This window comes from Chaetura pelagica, unplaced genomic scaffold (genome assembly GCF_000747805.2).
Source record: "Chaetura pelagica isolate M959 unplaced genomic scaffold, ChaPel_1.0 scaffold150, whole genome shotgun sequence".
Lineage (NCBI taxonomy): Eukaryota > Metazoa > Chordata > Aves > Apodiformes > Apodidae > Chaetura > Chaetura pelagica.
The window spans coordinates 1693820-1717727 of NW_009952052.1; the positions used below are offsets into that span (position 1 = coordinate 1693820).

Sequence of the window (23908 nt, forward strand, 5' to 3'; positions counted from 1 at the left end):
CAGACAGATCTGTTCATGGTAACAAGATCATGGTGGACAGGAATCATTATAGGAGGTGAGAGATTATTTTGCTAGAGCAAAGAAAATTCTAGCACATGATGTTCTATGATTCCAGGTATAATGTTGCTAAAGCGCAGATGTGTGATAACACATTAATTTGATTAATAAGAAAAGCACCTCTCTGTGTTATCTGGAGAAGGAAATACTGCTTTAGACACTGAGGAGACATGAGGTTTTAACTATTATTACAAGAATTGTCTCTTTAAAAAAGCATGTTCTGTTTCTGCCTCTGAGAACACAATTAAAATGTAAGAACCTTCTTATTGTGCCACCTGCTGTGTACTGCATTACACTGCTCCAATGTCAACCTATCCAAGTGCCCTGCAAACAGTGCTGCACACATACAGCCAGAGGAGGCTGGAGCTCAAGTGCATGACCTAGAAACATACTGACAGGGAGAAGGATGCTGAAAAAGTCTGTGAGAGACAGAGACACAGCCTTAGCTTGCTGCATCACAGTGAAACTTGGGAAGCTTCGGGGTAGGAGGAGAGAGTGTATTTATTCCAGTCTCATTGGTGACAGCACACGTACACACGTGTATATGTAGCCATAGATATAATTATGGACATATATTTGCTCTCAGAGAGGTCACAGGTGCCTGAATCTTCTCTCACTTCTGGGCTCATTGGCATACATGTCACTATGTAGATCTCTGTACAAAGTAAAAAAATAAATGTGTATATATAAGTACATATAGATATATAAAATAAATATATAGATACCTGTTAAAAAATAAATAATTTTCAGAAGTATTTTTGTCTAACATGATAATCAAAATCTCTCACAGTGATTTAAAACAGGAAAGTTATAAATACGCCCAATGCAGAATCTGAATACAGTTTTCAGAAAGCTGTCAGTTGTTCCTTACAATTCTGCAGGAAGAGAAAATGTTTGTTGATAACAGTGAGAGCTCTGCCCAAGAAATAGTTCTGAAATACAGAGCAGAGTCTGCATCTCAGATGAGAGATTAGTGGGGGAATTGCAGGTGATACTTTTTTTCGTCTTGATCAGATATTGCAGCCCAGCGTCTGTGAGAGAGATTGCAATGATTACAGAAAATAACACAAAGCCAGGCTTTCCTTGAAGCCTTTATTCTTAGTGCTATACAGCACACTCCTTCAGTCTGAGACCAGCTGGTGCAATTAGAGAAAAGAGAAGCATCAGAATTGGAAGGGCAGAATGAAACTCTTGAGGTTTTCTTGTCTGGTATATCCTTGTAGAAACCATTTTAAGAAGGAAGAGGTCATCTGGGCTGAAATAATTTTATACATGACTAAACACTACTGTTACTGCTTTATAAATTGAGTGACAAACCAGAAGACATGGTTTATACCAATCAGAAATACACCTTTAAAGTAATTTCAACAATAGCTTAACATACCAGTGGCTGGCTCATTGCTGCTATTTGCACACTTTGATCACAGACTAGGAGTCTGCTCATCTAGAGCATATGGAAGCACAGCCAAAGCAATTGCTTCTTCTGCACATAATTTAGGACATCATTAAATGCAAGAAAAGGACGACTGAATAAATCAGCATAGTAGGCAGAGATCACAAAACATAAAAATCCTACTCTGTTTTTTTTAGAATTCATAGTGAAGGAGCATTTAAAGAGCAATCTGGAGCAAGATATGACCTATTTTTATTATTTTTTTACAAGGAGCTTCTTCCAAATATAAAGAAAACACTGGAGGCAGTTAGAAATTGCTTGTTTGAAAAGCGGCTGTAGTATTTATCTGCCTCCTACACACTAGCAGCTTGTAAAATGGGAATAATTTAGAAGAAAAACATTTCCAGAATCAGCTTCACACTGCCATAGCACCATGGTTTTAGAGAAACCTGTGTTTTTCTTCATTTTGAGTACAATAGCTATCCATACCTACTCTGCAGGGTCATATACCTGAGAAATTATATATGTATATTTATGCTTAGATACATTTTTAAACTAAGGCTTCTTGTAACTATAGTAATCTTCAGACAGCTTTTTTTCTGTATGTGGGTGCACAATGTGTGCACAGTCTCATTTGAAAGCAGAATCAGACAAAATGTGTGTTCATTGGCTCCCTGTAATGGATTCAATCTCCAAAATGTGAGTAAGATAAAAATTACATTAAAGGCTGAACCTCTTTCAAGTTTTGCAATAGCATAGAATCATAGCATCATAGAATGGTTTGGGTTGGAAGGGACCTTAAAGATCATCTAGTTCCAGTCACCTGCATGGGCAGGGACAACTTCCACTAGACCAGGCTGCTCAAAGCCTCATCCAACCTGGCCTTGAGCACTTCCAGGGAGGGGGCATCCACAGTCTCCCTGGGAAACACATTCTGGTGTCTCACCACCCACACAGTAATGAATTTCTTCCTGATGTCTAACCTAAATCTATCCTCTTGCAGCTTAAAACCATTACTTCTAACTGTAATTACACACCCTTGTAAAAAGCACCTTCCCAGCTTTCTTGTAGGCCCCCTTCAGGTACTATAAGGTCTCCCCAGAGCCTTCTCTTCTCTAGGCTTAAATAGCCCAAACTCTTTCAGCCTGTCTTCACAGCAGAGGTGCTCCAGCCCTTTGACCATCTTCATAGCCCTCCTCTGGACTCACTCCAAGAGCTCTATGTCCTTCCTGTGATGAGGGCTCCAGAACTGGACACAGTACTCCAGGTGGGGTCTCATGAGAACAGAGCAGAAACGAAGAATCACCTCCCTTGACCTGCTAGCCATGCTTCTTTTGATGCAGCTCAGGACACTATGTGCAAGCACACATTGCTGGCCCATGTTGAGTTTTTCATCAACCAATACCCTCAGGCCCTTCTCCTCAATGCTGTTTTCAATCCATTCTCAACATGTTCAACATCTGTGAGAGAGGAGTGAGAAAATATGAGAGAAGCTACTCAGCAGACACCAAGGTCATTGAGGAAGAAGGGGGTAAAAGTACTGAAGGCACCAGAGCAGATTCTCCTGCAGCACATGGAGGACCATGGTGCAGTGGATATCCACCCTACAGCCCATGGGGAACTCTGTGCTAGAGCTGGTTTATGTGCCTGGAAGGAAGCTGCAGCCTGTGGAGAGCAGGCTTCTGGCAGGACCTATGTCCCCTGGGGGACCCTCACTGGAGCAGTCTGTTCCTAAAGAACTGCAGCCTGTGGGAAGGACCCACTGTAGTATGAGCAGAATGTGAGAAGGAAGGAACAGCAGTGTTATGGTCTGACTGCAGCCTCTTTTCCTAACCCTCCTGCAGCACTCAGGGGGGAGACAAAAGAGTCAGGAGTGAAGCTGAGCCTGGGCACAAGGGAGTGGTTTAGGGGGAAGGCCTCACTACCCTTATCTCTTATTAATTGGCAATAAATTAAATTCATCTCCCCCAAGTCAAGTCTGTTACACCCTGATGGTAACTGGTGAGTGATCTCCCTCTCCTTATCTTGACTCACAAGCTCTTCACCTCATTTTCTCCAGCTGTCTTGCTGTGGAGGGGAAGGGAGAGAGCAGCTGGGAGCCAGCCAAGGCCAACACAGCACATGGGAAAATTATGGATGTGGGAGGATGAAGGCTCAGATAGTGACACTTTTTTTTTCTTGTGGTAGACTTTCCAGAGTTTAGTGCCTCTGTTTAAGAGTAGAATTTCAGCTCTAACTGGGAATGCATTGTGGTTTCAGTTAATGCAATAAAACATCACAAGTAACAGTGGCCTTTGTAGTCAAGCTTAGTTATAGTCAGTAATAAACTCTAACTCACTGGAAATCATACTCATTGGAGGACAGATAGGTGGTAAAAATGTCATATAACCTCCTATTTGTATCTGTACCTTTCATAGGTTCTTTTTCAATCTTTAAATGTCATGTAAATACAACTTAAGAATGTATCTACATTTTTATTGGTTTATCAGCTAATGGTGTTTCAGATCTGAATGCACTTAACCGGTGCTGTAGATCAAGAATGCAATTATTCCATTCATTCACCACTCATAAATGCAGATTCTGGACTTATCCAGTAATAATGTAGTCAATTCTTGGTGCATTTTGCTTCTTATGGTGAAGCCTAACATTAGCTTAAGTGATGCAGCAAGGAGAGTCAGAAACAACTGGCAGCTCTTCATTAACAATCTGAACCTTGACTTGCAGCAATCTGCCCCATGGTAGCAGTTCAGGGAACTAATAGTTAATACATGAATGCATTAAGTCACTCTAAAAGATTTAATTCCTCCCAAATAAAACAAATTTAAATGCCATCTCAGCCATAATGGAAGCTGTTGCTGGCCAGAACATTGACCTTAAATTATTTTATTTGCGAGGAATTCAGTCATTATAAATTGATTTCTGTAGTTGTTGTTTCTTTGATTAAATGAATTTTTGTGTACATGGAGAAACAAAGTATTTGACTTCTAGGGAAAGTTATAGAAAACAGCCTGATGCCTTGTGCCTGGGGGAATTTGAGCACTTAAATTCTACCTGTACCATGTTTGAGATTCCTAGATCCTTAAATGAGGGTTATAAACTTCTGCACTCAGGTGTGTTACACAGTCAAGCTATGTTTTTTGTCATTGACTTCAACAAAATGCTACTTGCTGTGTTTTCAGAGACAAGGGTTGGCCTGTAAAAATCAGCTTCCCTCCATGACTCACAAAATCTATTCTGAACAGGGAATAATTATTTTTTTTCAGCATGCTTGAGTGGTTTGTTCCACTGTATGTGATGGTTTTGTCTCTGCTTTTATTTTACACAGGGAGATCAGGGTATTCCAGGGGACAGAGGTCCACAAGGTGAACGAGGGAAACCTGGCCCATCAGGAGAAAAGGGAGATGTGGGTGCTACAGGACCACCAGGAGACAGAGGCTATCCAGGATCACCAGGTCATCAAGGTCCCCCAGGTTTACCAGGACCCCCAGGGTTTCCAGTAAGTAAATATGTTTACCTTGGTTGCTTGTGAATTCAGAGCACCTGGAGGCAGCATGTGTTGAGTAATGGAAATTCAATCAAGCAATACCACAGTAGCAGAAATAAGATGTCTCTGAGATAATCCCAGTGTTCAGCAAAGAGGTGAAAAAAATATACCCAGGTGATAGAGCAGTTATTTTTTTCTTGTTTTTTTTTTAAAAAAAAAACCTTTGTTTATTTTTTTAGCTCCTGACAAATCAATATCACTACTCAATACTGTTAATTTTCAATTTTTTCATAAGTTTGAGAGCTAAAATGAAGTCTTTGCAGCTGAGAAAGAAAACAAAGCTGACAAAAAATATTCCTAATAGAAGGCAAATCAGCATTTAAAAAGACAGTAAGGTTCTGTCTCTCAGTCATAGATATCTTGGTTTTTCTCCCTGTGCACATTCTGTGATCCTTGTTAAGGATTCTTTTTCCCTTGATCAGATAGGGAAAAGCTCTAAAAACCTTTGCCAGTGAAGTTATTGGTCCCGTGATGCAGTTTTCATTGGTCAGTTGCACATGGGACCTGTTAGTCCCTACTGGGGATGAGAAGTTGGCAAATGCTGTGCAAAAGGCAAGTAAAGCCAAGCAGTGTCACTAGACATCCTCACTGTCTTACACAAATTGGTTTCCATAAATTAAGCATAATTTCAATGCACATAACATACTGACCATCTTGACACTTTAGAGTGCCTCTTCCACCTCATGGGTTTAGTGGTCTTTGTAATATTACAGTGTATTTGTAATTAAGTAGCCTTTGAAGGAAATAACACTAATATTGGATATCTGGTAAATGCTTTACATTTTTAATGCTAATTTCAGGGGGTATTTAAACTTTTGTAGCATGATAAAGTGCCTTCTCTATGTTTCTTCTGATACATATCACCTTTCTTTTTTCCTCATCAGGCTGATATAGTCACACTTGAAGAAATAAAAAAATATATCAAACAAGAGGTTCTTAAGGTTTTTGAAGGTAAGACAATGAAGTGCTATGCAACTAAACAGAATCTTAAATTCTGTTCTAAATGCTTTACATCCCTACAGCATTTTTATACATTCCTCTTTATGTCACTTAACTTACATTGGACTTAGCAGCTGCCTTATTGCTGTAGCTCTTTAAGTGTTGTTTAAGTCTACCTAATATAAATATGTTCCAAAAAAATATAAGCTGTATTGTCTGTTAACCAGAGTATTTTCTCATGTAAAAGATTAGCATTAAAAGGTAGTTTTCTCTAAATCATTAAAGCAAGCATGTACATATCATTGTAGATATGTAAATGTATCGCTTATTACTGCAGATACATATGTATTTACAGGGTAGATAGTCTACAGTGTAGAAGAGTGTGGCCAGTAGGTCAAGAGAGGTCATTCTCCCCCTCTACTCTGCCCTGGTGAGGCCACATCTAGATCTGCATTCAGTTCTGGGCTCACCAGTTCAAGAGACAGGGAACTACTAGAGGGAGTCCAGTGGAGAGCAACAAAGATGACCGGGGGATTGGAGCATCTCCCTTACGAGGAAAGGCTGAGAGAGCTGGGACTCTAGCCTGGAGAAGAGAAGGCTGAGGGGAGAGCTTGGTAATGCCTGCAAGTATCTAATAGATGGGTCAAGGAGCATGGATCCAGCCTCTTCAGTAGTGACAGGACAAGGAGCAATGGGCACAAGCTGGAACACAGGAAGTTCCACTTAAATACAAGGAAAAACTTCTTTATGGTGAGGGTGACAGAGCCCTGGAACAGGCTGCCCAGGGAGGTTGTGGAGTCTCCTTCACTGGAGATATTCGAGACCTGCCTGGATACAGCCCTGAGTGATGTGCTGTAGGCAATCCTGCTTTAGTAGGTGGGTTGGACTAGATGATCTCTGGAGGTCCCTTCCAACTCTGACAATTCCATTATTCTGTGATCATTAAGACATTGAAGATTTATTGAAGTGGAGATGGTAGAAATACCCAATCATTTTGATCACCTAGTGGATGACTATCTAAATGAGAGAAAGGCTGGACAGCTTTCAGTCATGCAGGTCTAAATTGTTGTACATCTTCAGCAAACACTGCAGAGCTCCAAAGCTCCATTGCAGGTCACCATCTTCAGGCACAGTTTTAGGCAAGTACCATATTCCACCAAGGCCTTTGTACTATGCAAGCATTCTTAGGTGTGTTCTTAATCTGAAAAGCAAGTATTTTTCTTCCAAAACATTTTCTTAATCATTGTTGAAAAGCTGTAACTCAGGTAGAGTCCAAAACGAGCTTCTGCTCAAACACTTCCTAATAGTATCTTCTCTTCAACTGAAAAATGCATTTCTTATGTACACGATATTACACTCCCAAAGTTCTAGAAGAAGTTCCTTGGCCGAAGTCCTCCCCTAGTACCATTTTTATTTTTTTTTTGCCCACTCTTTCTACACTCTAATTTCTTTCTTAAATCTTAAAATTCCATCAACAGTAAATACCTGCTAAATTGTGGAATGCTTAGTGAAGTTTTTTTAATCCAATGAAATGAGACAGATTCGAGTTTGGTGCCTATTTTGTCTGCCTCTAAGGAACACTGAAATAGTGTAAATTAATCCACCAGCAGGAACACTTTGTGCTGAAATCTCTGCAATTAATAGAATTTGCTGAGAACATATAGGGGTTTTTATAACTGTTTTCAGAGTTTCAGCACATTCCAAAAACTGTTCACAGTATTTAAACTCTACTTTGCACCTTAATGTAAATTGCAAGCATATAAGGGGTGGAAAATACTAATTATTCTGTGTTCTTATGTTTTAAGTACTTCCATGAACAGGAATCAGAAGTAATTTGAAATATTGGAATACATTAGTAAAAGAGAGTAATAGAAACTTCAAATTCATTTAGATTATTTCACAGGACAAAGACTCAGACATGAGTCTGAGTTGGAATTGAAAGCCTTAGTACTTCTAGGAGCATTTACTACCTTGACATTTAGAAGGATTAAACACTCTACTTCCAGAAACGTACTTTAGCTGGGGCTTTGGGATTTATTTATTTTCCTGTATTTTGCTGGCAGATTTCTTACCCACTTTTTCTTGTGTCCTTTGTTAATGAAGAAAGGATGGCTCAGATTGTATCCCAGCTGAAGCTGCCTGCTGCAATGCTTGCCTCCCAAGCTCATGGAAAACCAGGGCCCCCAGGAAAAGATGGGTTACCAGGGCCACCAGGAAAGGATGGTTTGCCAGGCCCACCAGGAGAACGTGGAATTCAAGGTAGGATTTTTTTTAAATGTTCCCATGAGTTGTATCTTGACATCTTTATACATTGCTAATGATTATTAAATAAGCCAGGATTATGTACCTAGCTTCCTAATGATTAACTTTTAAAACTGTACTTATGTTTTTCCAGACTAGTTCTAAATATTAACCCATAGTAAACGTGTGCATTTTACTGATTAAAAACTCCTAATCTGTGCATTTTATTCTAATAAATGATAAAGTTAATTACTGAAAGATATCTACTGTAGCAGGTGGGGTTTTTTCTCCAAAATACTTTAAGAAGAAAAACTATGCCAGCACTCTATTTAGATCATGTTCCATATTGAGAGACCATCTTATTTAAGAAATAAAATTTGATCTCCAAGTCTGAAAGCTCTCAGCTCTGATCCTGAGAGGAAAACCTGAAGGCAAATATTATTCTTTAAAAAGCAGTGAAAACTGCAATATTGACACATTAATTTTTCTTACAATGAGGTAATCTATTTTCACAAATCAGTTTCAGAGCAATCAGGTTTTCACTACACCGCGAGTGGTAATTTGTACATTGCGATGCATTTGGACAGGTTAGAACTCTGATTTCACTGAACTGCCTTTGCAAAATTAGCTTCAAGGGATCCAGGCTCATTATTACTGTGTTCTACTGTAGAGTCAGCCTCTCAGAGATTAGAAGGAAGAGGAGAACAGAATAAAAAGGAAAAAAGAATGTATCAATTAATAATTCTTTGTGGGTGGATATGATGTAATTTTCAGTTTATCTGTAGGTAGTTCTTTATTATCTTTTGTTAGTTTGGTCTGCTCTGGAGTCAGAGCAAGTCAGACTGGAATGAAGAACATGAAAGAAAAGCTGAAGATGTGTGGACCCTAAAGCTATGAGAAGAATAAAGACTTACTAACACTGATAAGCACAGACCCCTGACAGAAGCTTGAAAAATGTGATGAGCTCAGAATGAGAAGAACAAGAATAAAGAATCAAGGAAAACAATAAAAGGCTTAGAATCTTATAACACTGACTTCATCATTACCTAAATATTCAGATCACTGTGAGCAGTCAACTTCAATGTCAGTGTCAAATTGTTCAATGATGATGTATGTGGTGGACAGTCTCAGATGCTTCTGAGAAGTGGAACGTTGCACTAGGTTTCATTTCCAGCAAGTAAGCATCAAGCATAAAGGTGATAGCTGTGCTTGGAAAAAAAAAAAAAAAAAAAAAAAAAAAAGCTGCTTATTCATGCCTTATGCTTAGTTAAAAGTAGTGCCCCATGGATACAGGATTTCCATTTATTTTACTGATAAGCTCAATACCCTTTTTTTTTTGAGTAGCAAAAGGTAAGCTAAGTGAGAAGCATTTAGTTCTCTGATACATCAAACAGATATCCGAAGTTATACTTCCAAGGAAAGATAACCAGAAATATGTCTTGCCTCCTTCTTGTACTCTGAATAAGATAGAGTCCTGTGATAGAAGCACACTTACAAATACCCTTCATGCCTTTCCCAGTTGTGCCTGTTACTGTTTTGTGCCTACAGTAAAAAGAAATTCAAATCTCTGAGCAGAATAAAAATCATCCTTCCATATCCCATCTTACTTTCAGCCATAAGAGACATAGCAGACAAGGCTTCTTGGAGAAGCATGTGACATGCATATGTGTCTGAGACCATCGAGGTACATGCAGTGGGCACATATGCCCAAGTCACAGTTATGCATTTGGTGTTGATTGTCTGGTATTCAGTATTGTATTTATCCCTTGGGTGTAGGCCAGACTGCCAACTCCAGGCAGTTCTGTGCAGAAATACACATCTAGGCTAGCAGAGTGCAGCAATCACTTGTCCCATACAGCCAGTGGCAAGAAGTACTTTTGGAGAGCAATTAACAGGCCCTCCAGGAGCACCTCCAGATCCTGTTACTGGTGCTGCACCCTGAGCAGAGAGCCTGCTAGAGCCAGGCAGCGGGGTGGGTGCAGGTTGCTGTGTGTCCAAGGAGGTGTTTAACTTGCAGCTTTGCAGGGGTCCTCCTCTACACCCTGAGCATGGTGCCAGTTCCCCTGGGAAATTGGTGTGACCTGGCTGGATTCCACCAGAGCCTCCTTCTGCACAGCAAACCAATATGCAGGAGTTAGTGCCAGAAGCAGAAAGCATAGACACTAACTTCTGGAAGCATAGGCATCATCTTCAAAAGGTGTATTTAAGGAATTGTTAGACTCTTGGCCCTAGAGTCCATAATTTCTAATGAAGTACAGAATTGCTACTTGCTGGCCTTCAGCAAGGCTGCTCATAGTGTACCTCAGGTACTCCCAGTGGTTCAGATACAAATAATTTTGAGTTTTTATGATGGTCTCAATAAAAATAGATCATGCTAACAAAAAGCAACAAAGAATTACAACTTAAATTATGAAACATGTAATTGGGATTTAAACAGACTTTGCATAATAGTGATTTGAAGATTTATGTATATATATGTTTTTCTTCATTTTAAAAAATAACCTATGGCATATGCATCAGCAAGCTGCTGCTGTGAGGCACTGTTACCAGTGAAATTTATAGCGTCTGCTTGAAGAGGAGCAGAGGAACTTGTTTACTCTGTGTGCATTTTAAAGGATGCTGATGTCTTACAGAGAAATGGGAATTTATTTCAAGACTTTATAGACAAGATATAACAATGTCATGCATTTGCAAACAGTTTGTTGTGTGTTAAAGGCTCTAGATCAATTAACTCCACTGACTTCACTGGATTTTTAACACTATAATAGTAAGAGAATTTTTGTTCATTAGATCAAATGCACCTTGTGATAATTTTGCAATCCAAAGATCCTTTATGTTAGCGTGACTTGTTTTTTTTCTCTACTGAGAAAAAAAGATTTTGTCTTAGTTAAACTTTCCTGTTTTTATCAAGTTAAGTAAACAAGAGTTTTTTATAGGTCTTCATAACTTATGGTAGCCTTGAGAAATCAGATAATTCAACTCAGGAAAGAAAAATACCATGTGATGAACAGTGAAAGTTCTTTATTTTTATTGCTAATCTCTGTTGTAAAATTGGTGTCTCTTATTATAATTATTAATTTCTATGGTGGGAGCATGTAGGAACCTTGCCTTAACATCATTGAATTGGATGTTGTCCAGACACAGACAATATTCTGGAATAGCTGCCCTGGTTTCAAGTGTTACCTCCTGTAAACTGCTTTTTGCTGTGAATGGTGAAGTTAACCTGGTTTGCTTTGATTTGAAACTCAGTTGATACCTCTCAGCTGAGAGGGCTATAGCACACAGAAGGAATTCAGAATGTGCACTGGTGGCTGGATAAGAGTGACTGCTCTTAGCACCCTTCCTGCTGCTTTGCAATTTTTTTGATCTTAAGAGAGCGGAATATTTGCACAGTAAAACACAGTGGGGTATTCGGTGTCATTGTTCCCTGTTGTGGTGATATGTCTGCCTCATGTAGGTATTAAAGAACCTCAGAATTCTCTAGATATAGACATGTTAGTTTCAGGTGCTGGTTTATCCATAAGGATGGAAGAGGGTCTCCGTGCTATAGGTGGAATACCTTTTGGAGCTGTTTAAACAAGGGAAAGTTTTTCCTCCAATTTCATAGACATGAATGTGTGTCATTTCCAAGTACAGCAGAAGGTGCTACAGAAGCCCTGCTTCTGACCATGATTTTCGTGGAGAGCACTAAACCAAGAGCTGTATTTTAGCATGAGCAGAAGAGTGAAGAGTGCTTATCCGTTTGAACACGTACTTGCTACCTATTGCTACCAAGTGTTTACCATGCTACCCACCTTGGGTACGTGTTTACAACTTTTGGGTTGCAGAAATCACAACGTAACTTCTGGAATCTGAATGAAAGGCTTTGCTAAAGCAGTTGCCTTTTAATCATACATGTACCTCTTAATGGAATTGTAATTCTACCAGTAAAAATAGACAGTAACTTCTATGTGCTTTTACATGAAAAACAATAAATCAATATCTGATTTAAGTGTATGGTAATATTTTCCTTTGACTGTGAGTGAGTTTGTCACTTTAAGCTCAGAGAGAAGGTAATAGCCTCTAGAAGTGTAATCATGGCCTTACTCCTGAGCAAACCATACCTCAAGTGTTTTCCTTGCCAGAATGACACATTACATGGTTCAGATTGTTTACACATAGGCCTGTTTACTAGTATGCTTACACCCTGTGAAATAAAGCCTTATTTTTAGAAAAGATACCTGAAAATTCTTGTCTTACACTTCAGTGTCAACAGAACGTACCTGCCACTGTGTACAAACTGCATCTTTGCATGTGAATTCAGAAACAACCAGTAATGCTTTATATTATCTGAATCATAGATTTGCATTGGCAGGCTGCTCTCTTTGTCCTTTTGTTGGTTTTTCTTTTCCTTATTGTCTTGAATTCCAATGATGTTTACAGAATCTTTTGATCTATCTCAGTCCTTTTCCAACTATGATGTCTCAGATACCTACAGTAATGGTTATCATGGAGCCAGTAAATGTGATATATCATAAATGTGATTTCTCTCTTTTCACTGCAACTAAAGAAATGCAAAATAAATTATTAGTGGCAGCACTGCTTTGTAAAATTACAATTAACTGGGTTTGTAGTGAGAAATGTACTGTAACTATCTATTGTAAATTAAGAAATATAGATATATATATATAATAAATAGGAAGTGTAATTGATCCTGTTGTTGTGTGATTGAGCTTCTCAAACAGTAGCAGCTACCTACGCATTACACAAGATTTTCAGAGCCACCCAGCTTGGTGTAGTTATAACTACTACTGTGGTCATAAAAGAGCAAAATCAAGGTTCACAATTGAATACAAGCACCTGCATCTTCCTTTTTCTGAGTGTTTATAGCTTGTGTGCCTACATGCCTTGTACAGTTCTGCTTAACACAGCTTAGTGTCCAGAATGCATGATTGAGTTTGTTCATCCATGGGTGTTTAAACAGCTGCTTTCCTTTTGCTGCATTAGGCATGTCACTCTGCATGCATTTGCTAATGGTTTTACCCCACTGTGATTTCCTTGTTGGAGTGCTGAGAGAAGAGTAAGATAATTGATGCTCCGTTTTGAAACCTAGAATGATTGCAACAGATACTAGATTTTCTACCAAAGTGTATAACAAGCTCATGTTTAGTGGAAAACTTGACTACTCTGTATGCCATTCTTACTGCTTTGTGTCTGTTGCCACAACCCTGAATTTGTATCTGCAGCACTTGCAATAGTTTTATCTGGATTGTCCTGTGAAGTACCAGTGTTGCCATAGACCACAGTGCACTGACAGGACAACCTTTGCCATCCCTCTGCCAGCGCCCATTAACCTTCATGAGACATCAGGTGGATTGATACCACCATGCTGACTGGTCAGCCGTGACTCTTCTCTTCTAATTTAAATTAAGTTACAGCTCTTCCTCTTGAGAAGTTTATTGTCTGGCATACGCAACACTGGAAATGGTTGCTGAAGCAGAACAAATTTGATTCTAAATGTGACCAGAAGTCGCCAAATTAATATTCAACACACATCACCTTACATGCCAATGCCTGAGGTGCTGGGGAGGGAAGAGAGGTTCCTTTTAAAATATGGGCTTGGGGCAGGTGTCACATTTTCTCCTTTAAAAAAGCCTTCATCCCCTGTCCTACATAAATTATATTCTCTAAACAGAGAAGCTACATTTTTAGATTGATTCATAACTTGAAATATTAAGCAGAATATTGTCCTCATATCCAGAAGTCCTCTGCTCTAAAGCAGCCAGAGTGTTTCCAACTCAAAAAAATTTTACAAAGAGTTTAAGGAAAAAGGGGTTGGGCACGAGCTGCAGCATTTTAGAAGAGGGAAGCTATTTAGGTAAATACAAAGCTATGGCTTGTGAAGAAAACATACAAATTTTCAAACTATAATTAGTAATCACCCCTTATTAACAATTTGCAAGCTCATGGGTCACAGTAGGCTTTGCATGCTAGAACCCAAAATCTGCACAAGCTCTGAAGATGCCTCATTCCACGTGAGGGCAGCTGTGTGATGCTGCAGAAGCAGTGGGTCTTCTCTTGCAAACAGAGGAATACCTAAGCCTACAGCTGCCAGCTTACAGTCTAAAAAAAGGGGTAGACTGAAAGATTTATGTAGAGTGAGGAGGGCAAAGTCTCACTCAGTTTCGGGGCTATCAGAGAAGGGCTGGTTAGACTCCAGGTGGCCTCGGCATTGCTGCATTTAGCTTTTTATTAGAGGAACTTCAAGAAGATGACTTGAAATCCTGGGGGAAGGTCTGGCTAGCGAACATAGCAAGAGTCCTCTGGGAGAGGGGGCAACAGTTACTGCTAGGAATTCGTGAAGGAACATGGGAACACAAGAGCTGCCCCAGAAACTGAAGTGGGCATGTGTTTTCCCAATTACGTTTGTCTTTATAATTTTGTATCAGTGATACCAGTGGCAGTTCTATTTATAATAACAAGGGCAGCTGTGTGATGCTGCAGAAGCAGTGGGTCTTCTCTTGCAAACAGAGGAATACCTAAGCCTACAGCTGCCAGCTTACAGTCTAAAAAAAGGGGTAGACAGAAAGATTTATGTAGAGTGAGGAGGGCAAAGTCTCACTCAGTTTCGGGGCTATCAGAGAAGGGCTGGTTAGACTCCAGGTGGCCTTGGCATTGCTGCATTTAGCTTTTTATTAGAGGAACTTCAAGAAGATGACTTGAAATCCTGGGGGAAGGTCTGGCTAGCGAACATAGCAAGAGTCCTCTGGGAGAGGGGGCAACAGTTACTGCTAGGAATTCGTGAAGGAACATGGGAACACAAGAGCTGCCCCAGAAACTGAAGTGGGCATGTTTTCCCAATTACGTTTGTCTTTATAATTTTGTATCAATGAGACACGTGGAAGATCACTTTTTATAATAAGAGGATGCTCTTATTTTCATATCTTTATTCTGTGTAGGTTATAGAGGCCAGAAGGGGGAAAGAGGTGAGCCTGGAATTGGACTGCCCGGTGACCCTGGACCACCTGGCCCTGCAGGTACAAGTCTTCAGATTTATTCCTGTTGTTGTTATTTATGAACTAACAGGCCTTCATCCTGGTTCTTATGCTGGTTTTATACCAGTGCCTCTCCTCCCATGGTTGGGTGTAGCATGAGGCCAGACCCCCAGTGCCTTTTTACAGATGAGCTGCCATGCAGCTGTCAGTGATGAAACATAGGGCTCTGCCTGTGCTCTGGCAAGGACTCTGCTAATTCTGACTTTGTTTTACCAGCTACTGGCCTGCCAGGACCACCAGGAACACCAGGATCACCTGGACTGCAGGGGCCACCTGGACCCAATGGGAGATGCAATCCAGCAGATTGTTATTACCACATATCACAGACTCGGTCACGCACCAACGGGAAATAAAACCCTTCTCCCCTAGACACTTGGGTTCACGGTCACTTTTCACTCTTCTCAATAAGTTAATTTAACCTTTGACATATTTGGTGCATTATTTTTTTGCTCAACACTGCACAGTATAGAAATTATTTATAAGGCACAGAATTAAGCCTTGTTCTATGTAATTTGCAGTGTCATTATTGTGAATTGATGACATATATTTTCCAGAGTGCATTCCATGTGTTATGTTTCTTGTATTTATTTTGCATAGAGGAGAAAATAGGCCCAAATAATTTTCATAAGCTTCTTTCTTCAAACAAAAAATACTTTATTATAACTTAAGACAGTATGTATGCCTCAGTATATAATCTGGCTTTATTTTTCTTGATGGTGGTGATGTTTAAGTGGAGAAAATGCATTTCTGAAGTTTTAAAGCATACCTATTTGTGGTGAATGCAGGACCTGAGCTGCAGCACTGGGAACTGTGTTTAGACTAAACATTCATGTCCACCGAGGAGGCTCCAGCACACCTTCTGAACTGTGTCTGTGTTGTGCACCCTGAATGCTACCCACCATTTCAGACACTTCCTAGATGTTGAAGAAGGAAACGAAGATGTGCTTATGATCTCTCTAATCCCATCCAATGTTTTGCTTCTGACTGACTGAAATTCACCAGGTGTAGACCCGAGAAGCATCTCTTCTGACTGGATGTTGTCCCAACTGAGGGTTTGTACCTTCATTTAGTACGTGGTTACGTATAGTCCAGGTACTAAACCTGGTAGGGGCTGGTGTGGATGTAGAGGGTGGTGGGGACACAGTGAGACAGTCGAAGGAGGAGCTTCACAAGCTTCTAATCTTACTGGCTGCAAGGTTTTCGTCTTCCTTTTGCAATAATTAAGTGTCAAAATAAGCTTGAGAAGAATGTGGAAACAACAGAATGTAAACCTCACAGGTCCTAATAACTGGTAGCAAAAAAATATTCAAATTCAAGAGAAATTCAGAAAAAAATGCAAAACCCTCCCTGGAAAGGTGAGCAGGACTGCATGGAGTTTGCAGGCATTGGGTAAATCCTGCAAGACCAGCCATTGTAAATGAAGAACAAAACAGAACAAAGTGTAAATCCTGGGTTGAGCAAAAGAAAAGATGGAGGAAACTGATCACACAGGGGCTGATTCTGAAAAACTGGGAGGGGGATTGGCCAAAGCTTCACTCCTAGTTATTAGGAAAAGATGATCCTAGATTAGTCCTATGGAATTTGCTATAGTGCAATAGAAATTGAAGGTGCTATGGAGAGAACATGGACAACTATAACCCCCATACTCAAAAAAGATCCCTGGTACAAAAGCAGTACTGAGGGCTCTTCCCCCACCATTAGGAAGCCAGTCATTCTGTTCCACATCAGGCAGGGAAGTGGTTTTGGTGACTTCATGCTTGAGCGGTACTGAAGTGTCAGGCAAGTGTTCCCAAATTGGAAGCTGGGAATTTGCTGGGTTCCAGAAAAACTGCTGTGGTACACGAATCTGGCTGACTTCTGGTTTCTCCTTAAAAATGGTATTGAATGACTGGTGGGAGTATTGAAAAAACAAAACACATCACGTTTGTTGTGAACAAGTGGAGTTCCTAACAGTTGCACCCAGACCAGAGGAGCTAAATGAGTGCAGGAGGTAATGGGGTTACCCCAGGCAGTGCGGAGTACAGCCTTCAGGCACACCTCTGGGAAGGAAAGGATACCTGCCTGACTTGTCAGTCTGTTGGATGGTTTGAGGAACGAAAGTGCTTGCCGCAAGAAAGATGCTTATGTAAACACCTGGGATGGGAAAGGGGCAGCAGGAAGGAGGATGGCAGAAACCTGTGGTGTACCATGAAACCACCTCTGGAAGATCTGCAACCTGTGATACACCCTGTAGCTGGGTCAGGGAGCTTTATCTGTTCATGAGGCTGGGGGTGGACAGGTCAAAGCCAGCAGGCAAACCACAGTCTCACACCCCCTTTTCTGCTCATGCCTTGGTGGCAATAACTGCCTCTTCACTAGACCAGCAATTTCCTTGCTCTGCAGGTGGTGGGTGCTCATCCCACCGGGATGAAGCTGCATTTGGAACCAGTGGTCCTGCCTGTGCTTAGCTTTAAAGGTGCTGCTCCCATTCCAGACCTTGTGTGCCCACAGAGCATATCTTGGTTTGCTCTGCCATGTCAGCCACCTTTCCAGATCTGGTCTTCAAAGCTCCATAGCTGTCTGAATATGGGAACTGGCAGGCAGTGTGAAACGAAGTGCTTGTTTCTTCTGACAGGCCCCACATGCTGTTCTCCTTTCAGTCAGATGAACTGCTGGTCAGGTATCTTGCATGAACATTTTTTCATTTATTTCTTTTTACTTCTCTAGTAATTCCAATATATGTAAAAATCTAAATATTTTTTTACTTCATAAGTTAATGTAAAACTTCATTTTCTGTGATAATATCAAAAAGGGTGCTGTCTTGTAAAGAGGGTCTGCGTGACTGAGAGGTTTCCAAGCAGCCCCTGTCCTGGAAGGCTGTACATATGCACCATGTTAGTGGTATGTGTATATTTTGGAGCTTTTAGGTAGATGAAACCAAGCATCTGGTATTTTCCAGATGCAATTGCTGTATGTTAATGTACTTGAACTTACCAGAAAGCAGAACACTTTTTATATTTGAAGAAGTTTTATTTTTTCATCTATGTTTCCTACAGATGCCTTTTTCTTTTTATAGGCTCAAATCTAAAGGTCATTTTAAAATGTGTTTCAACACTTTCAGTGGCTTTGCAGGTAACTTTGGTAATTATTTTGTTGCATTAAGTTGTGGCTGCCCCTTCCCTGGCAGTGTTCAAGGCCAGGCTGGATGGGGCTCAGAGCAACCTGGTGTAGTGGGAGGTGTCCCTGCCCATGGCAGGGGGGTTGGATCTAGGTGATTTTTATGTCCCTTCCAACCCAAACCATTCTATGATTCTGTGATTCTTTTATTGTTTTATTTTGCTAAAAGCCCACTTAGTTTTCTCATGTGAGAAAGTTGATATTTTTTGATATGGGCTATCTCAATATCTTTTTTTAAGATGCCATGTTCTTCACTGGGGTACAACAGAGTTAATCCCAGGTTAGCTTTTCTTCATGCTGGCTTGCTCCTACTCTGTGTTTTTATAATTCAAAGCAGAATGTAGCTGGAAACCTGCTTCTGCATGGTTCTCAGATTTGGCCCCTGAAATTTCTTTTCAGTTTCAGACTGATGATCTCCTAGTTTTTTGGAAGGGGTTAGGAAGGGCATGGGTGTGCTAATCTAGTTTGTGATTTGCTTCATCAATTTCTTATCTGTTTTGAGCAGGCTGTGCTGCAGTAAGCAGCACAAGAAACTAAACATGGAGAATTATTTTTTTCCAATGGCATAAGGCCCTTTTCTGATTTTTACATACAACAGGACTTTGAACTGAAGTATATTTAACAAAACATTTTAAACTTTTCTTAAAGGCTCTTTAAGCTTTGTTCTAGTTTAGGGTCAAACTATCATATTTTATGTCAAATTGCTTTATCCCCTACTAAGAATGTGTTGGGATTTTCTTCAAACAGCTACATACAGAGCTACTCAGCTTGCCTAAGGAAGTAACAAACTTGGTAAGAGGGAAACTTTTCTGAGGCTGCACACAGTGGAGTTCAAATGCCTTTCCAGTACAAAGGGTAAAGCCTGGGCTGAACTCACTGTGTCTCTGATTTTGTTCTTGAGCCTGATTTTTTTTTTTTCCGTAACATCCATTTAGTTTTGCATAGTAGTATTTGCAGAAATACTGCCTTTCTGGGGTAATTGTTTTCAGGTAATATTCCTTTAATATGTTTGTGTTCTGTATATACACACTATGGAAGAACATGCAGTAGCAGGACATCCTGCTTTCAGGCATAATTTCTGTGCACTGTAATGATGTGTGTCTCTTGGGGAGCAGGGACCCTCCTGAGGTTAATACAACATTGTTCTTAAGTACAACATTGTACTTCATAGGACTGAGGAACGGTGAAGCCCGCTTCATAATGCTTTAGGAAACCAAGACTTTTGTCTTAAACTGGATTCATTTTCAATGCTAACAAAGCACTGTGATCCAGAAACAGGATTGATTGTATCATCCATCCTCCCTTTATGTTCTATGACTGTGGATTAGGACACATGTTAGATAGGCACAGCTTTGTTCAATAAGCGCGTTTTTTAAATGAATGGATAATCACACAAAGGATTTCGGCACTTCTTTTTCACAAGGTTGAAACACTCTTTTTCAAGTCAGTGTACACTCAGTTTTTTTCTTCTTTGTCTGTAATGTTTACATAAAATACTTTTAATAACCCTACAGGCTAAATTAGTGTTTTATAAACTTGTTTCTTCAAATATACTATGTAAAGCCACCCCTAACCTTGCATTTTACCAATGCGGTAGAACTGCTGCTCTAACGTGACATGTTAGGACATGAGAATTATCTCAGGAATCAAAACTATGCTGGTTTGGGGTTTTGTTTCTAATCATATTTTTGTTAGATTCTGGAGGTATTGAGTCACATACATTTTTCTTGAAATCTGCTGTGTCCACTACAGCTAGATTGTACGTGATGGATGTTTAAATCCATCTGCATACATGCAGGTGTAGGCCATGGGAACAAGTTTAACCATGACCTTGCCTTGGCTGGTGTTTAAGTGGAAAACTCAAGCTTTATGATACACGAAGGAAATGTGGTCTTTCAAATATTAATTGCTAGCAAATGTTACAGATTCTAGACCAAAATAAGTTTGTAGCTTGAAAGAATGCAGTCTACATGGCTTTTAGCAGTTTTCTCTCAAAGTCTGCTGTTATACAAACATGAATGCATATGATTATTTACTGAAGTTTCAGTGTAAATATTTTGTCTCCAGTCAATATATTTGAAGGCTTTTCAATGACAGACCTTATTTTATAATTTTCCTTCATTTCTGAATGATACGCAGCTGTCACTGAAGGAATCTCAGTACATGCTGATTGGTTGCTTCTTCATTATATTTTGGTTTGCAACATTTAAGGTTCAGTTCAATGGAAATTTATTAAGTGGATAGAAAATTGCTTTGCACAGTATTATGTGGCTGTTTACATCTGAATAGGATTCCGGCTGGAAGTGGAAATATTTCACATACTTCTTGCATGTGATTCTGTCAGAAATGACGACCTTTTCTTCCCTGTCAAATCACAAGCAAGTGGATGTGACTGCAAAGGAGAGAAAGGAGAGGCTCAAAACCACCTCAGCGAGCCCCAGGGGGCATTTGGCACTGGGACTGCCACCCTGGGCCAGCTGAATTTTGGGGGGGAAGGGAGTAGCTTTTGAGTACACCAGGGTCAGGCTTGTGCTTCCTTCATGTTGGTGAAACTTAGAGCTCCACAGTCCACAGGAAAAAAAAAACAGCAGCAGAGTTACCAATACTTATTAGCAGCCTAGTGGGGAATTGCTGACAACATTTCAAAATGCCAGATTGGATTGTGAAGAACTGGTTACCATTTTGAGGACAGTTGTTAAATGTTTCTCTCTTAGTTCCTGCCTACCTTTAAGTTAAGTAACTGGGGAGCAAAAAAAAAAATTATTTATTGTGGTGCACTTAAACCCCTGGAATTAGGTGTGGCAGCAGAGATCCTGATGGATAAAAGTGATTTTCATTAGTGTTTAGTTTAAGAAATCTCATATAATTTTGTGGTATTTATCCAGAAAGAGTTGAGAACAAGATTTACTCAGGATTTCATAGGCATTCCAGGAGTACCTGGTTAGAATGGGCAGCATAACCTTTGTGCCTTCTAAATATATCTATTTAAAGTAGCACTATTTTTTCTGTGTTACCACAGTTGATACACCTTTCTTTTAAATTTGTAATTCTGTCTGTTTTTCAAATCTTTATTACTTACATTTGCTGTACACAAATTTCAGGGGTTTTGTGCATGATCTACCACTCTTTGCTAACAAGTTTTCCACTCTTGCACAAAATATGGAATTAGTAAATACTTAGATTAACCAGTATGTCCCCTAATGACTTACAACAGTCTTAAGGATTTATTCTTCATTTCTTTATTTAAAGTTAAAACTCACGAGGCAGCTTGAAGGCAGAAAATCTGTCACAATCTTAAGCTATCCACTTACTTAGATTCTACATTGAATTGACCCTCAGTTGTTTGATTGTACTAGCTCTGATTTGGTTTTTACATGTGAATGTTTTCTCTCCTACATGAGTTGCTTTCCACTGTGGATTTTTGTGCATATTTTTTTTTTAAAACTATATTTTATAAAGCACTTCACATTTGTATTTAAATGTTGGGGGGTTTTCTTCTTTTGATTCCTTACATTTATGCATTACATATGGAAAATGATATTTTCATTCTGTTATCAGTTGGTTTGGTTTGTTGGGTTTTTTTAAACAATTTTACACGCTTTATAGTCAAAATAAAATTTTGCTGGTGAAACTGAAGTTTGTCATTACCACTAAAGATTTACTTGTCGCACCTCTATAAAGAGTACTTTTGAGGACCATGCCCTAAATCAGTAAAAAAAAATAAATTAACTAATTCGGAATTGTTATGGAACACCTACAGGTGTGAACAAGCAAATCATCTTGTGGGCAGTTGTCTGAATTTGCTTCTTAGGAATGGAATTCTTTGTACTTGTGTATCCTGAGACTTCTTGTAGTATTACAGTAGAAGATGTGGGTTATGAGAGTTTGGACAACCTGGAGGTGCAGGAAAACCATTCTGCCACAGGCTTTGCAGAACGTCCTGGGAAGGATGATGTAATTGCTTATGCATGTTTTCTTTCCCCATCTTTTCCCTGAAATCTCACTCAGTGCTGCTTCCATGGCATTAAGCAGACAGCAATTGGCACTTGGAGTTAAGACTTGTAAAGCTTCAAACTCTGTTATGTTTTATCATTTAAAATACTGGCCTGTGCAAGGGACATAAGGTGATTATAAAAATTAATCCCATTTAACTTAGTCTCAAAAGTCTCTAATAAATATGCAAATACATTTTCCTTTAGTAGTCATCTGTATCAGATGTTCTTCTAAGTCATCTCTATGTAGGTCTTTTTGGTCAACACATGAAGTATAGGAGAAGAAACTCTTAGCTGCAGGTAGGGACAGGTTTGTTTTGGGGAAGGCTTCCCTTATTATCTTTTACTAATTCCTTTTAAATTACGTATTATACCAGTACCTTCCTCTTCAGTGTTGTCCTCCACATTACATGCAAGTCAACTATTTTGAACACAGATAAAAAATTAAGGGCTATGGAATAAAAAAATGCTTAGAGCAAGTGTGCCAAAGTTTGTATTTGAAAATGTGGGTGACTAACAGTGAAATGAAAGGAAACATCATAGGATGGTTTCACTGTTGTCTTTGAGAGAGAGAATACACTTCAGAACCACAAAAAAATACAAATAGTTTAATTTATACAGAGAAACAAAATATCCACATTGCACATTTTCCTCTAAAAACTGAGTTCATCTAAAAAAGGCAACTTGGGATATCTAATGGCAGTCTACTAGCTGCTCTATTTATTGGTATTGGGTGTACTCATACATTTAAAAAAAATGGGGGTTAAAACATTATTTATTTGGGTTTTGTACAACCACAGATGTTATTTCCAAATTTGTAGTCTTTTCTATAAAACTTTTCTATTTCTGGGACCTAAAATTCCCTTGACAGGGGCTTCTAGCCTTTTATTTTCACTTCCTATAGAGGGAGACAAGCTAGAACAGTCTTCATACAAAATAACAAATGCAACACAAATTGGAGTGGAAAATGAAGAGGTTATTCTACATGGCTTATTCATGAGAACCCAGTGATGATACTTGTACAGAGATCTACAGTATAAAAGGCAGCAAGGTGGCAGGTTTTCCTAAGAACAGCCCCCCAACTGTGTTTTCACAATTGAACTGAAGAGCTGAGGGAGGTTTAGCATATCCTGTATGGCAGATGCATACAATGAAATGACAGTGTGTGAAGTGATGTAATTTGCTCAGGAGTGCTCTGGAATTTATTTTTAAAGCACAATAGAATAGCTACAGATGAAGTAAATAAACTGTTCTGTTTTTATTTGGTGGCTGAAGACTGTACATCATACATAGAAATTAAGTGGGGGAGGTGGAGAAATCACAGAAACTTTTTATTAAAAAGAAATAAAAATAGACAAGTGCCTCTTTTCCCTCCTCAAAAGGAGAAAGAACCAGAAGGCAGCACCTCTGTACTTCAGTAAGCACCATTGTTCCAACGTGTGTTGCTAAGTACACCTTTAGAAAGAATGTACAATCACTGTGTTAAAAATGCCTTACTGAAACCTTGGTTTACCATTTTCTCCTTGTTTTTATTTCTCCTTCAATCCTGACT

At 39.5% G+C, this 23908-nt stretch overlaps 1 protein-coding gene across 1 annotated transcript in view; it reads left to right on the top strand.

The window, feature by feature from the left end:
* COL19A1 (collagen, type XIX, alpha 1) overlaps positions 1–15958 on the top strand; it is a 207236-nt gene extending 191278 nt beyond the window's left edge. Inside the window, exons 38-42 of the mRNA XM_010003471.1 lie at positions 4776–4946; positions 5879–5945; positions 8037–8192; positions 15113–15190; positions 15425–15958. Coding sequence (XP_010001773.1) covers positions 4776–4946; positions 5879–5945; positions 8037–8192; positions 15113–15190; positions 15425–15561 — 609 coding nt within the window. The 3' untranslated portion in view covers positions 15562–15958. The remainder of the gene's footprint in view (positions 1–4775; positions 4947–5878; positions 5946–8036; positions 8193–15112; positions 15191–15424) is intronic.
* The last annotated feature ends 7950 nt before the right edge of the window (positions 15959–23908 follow it).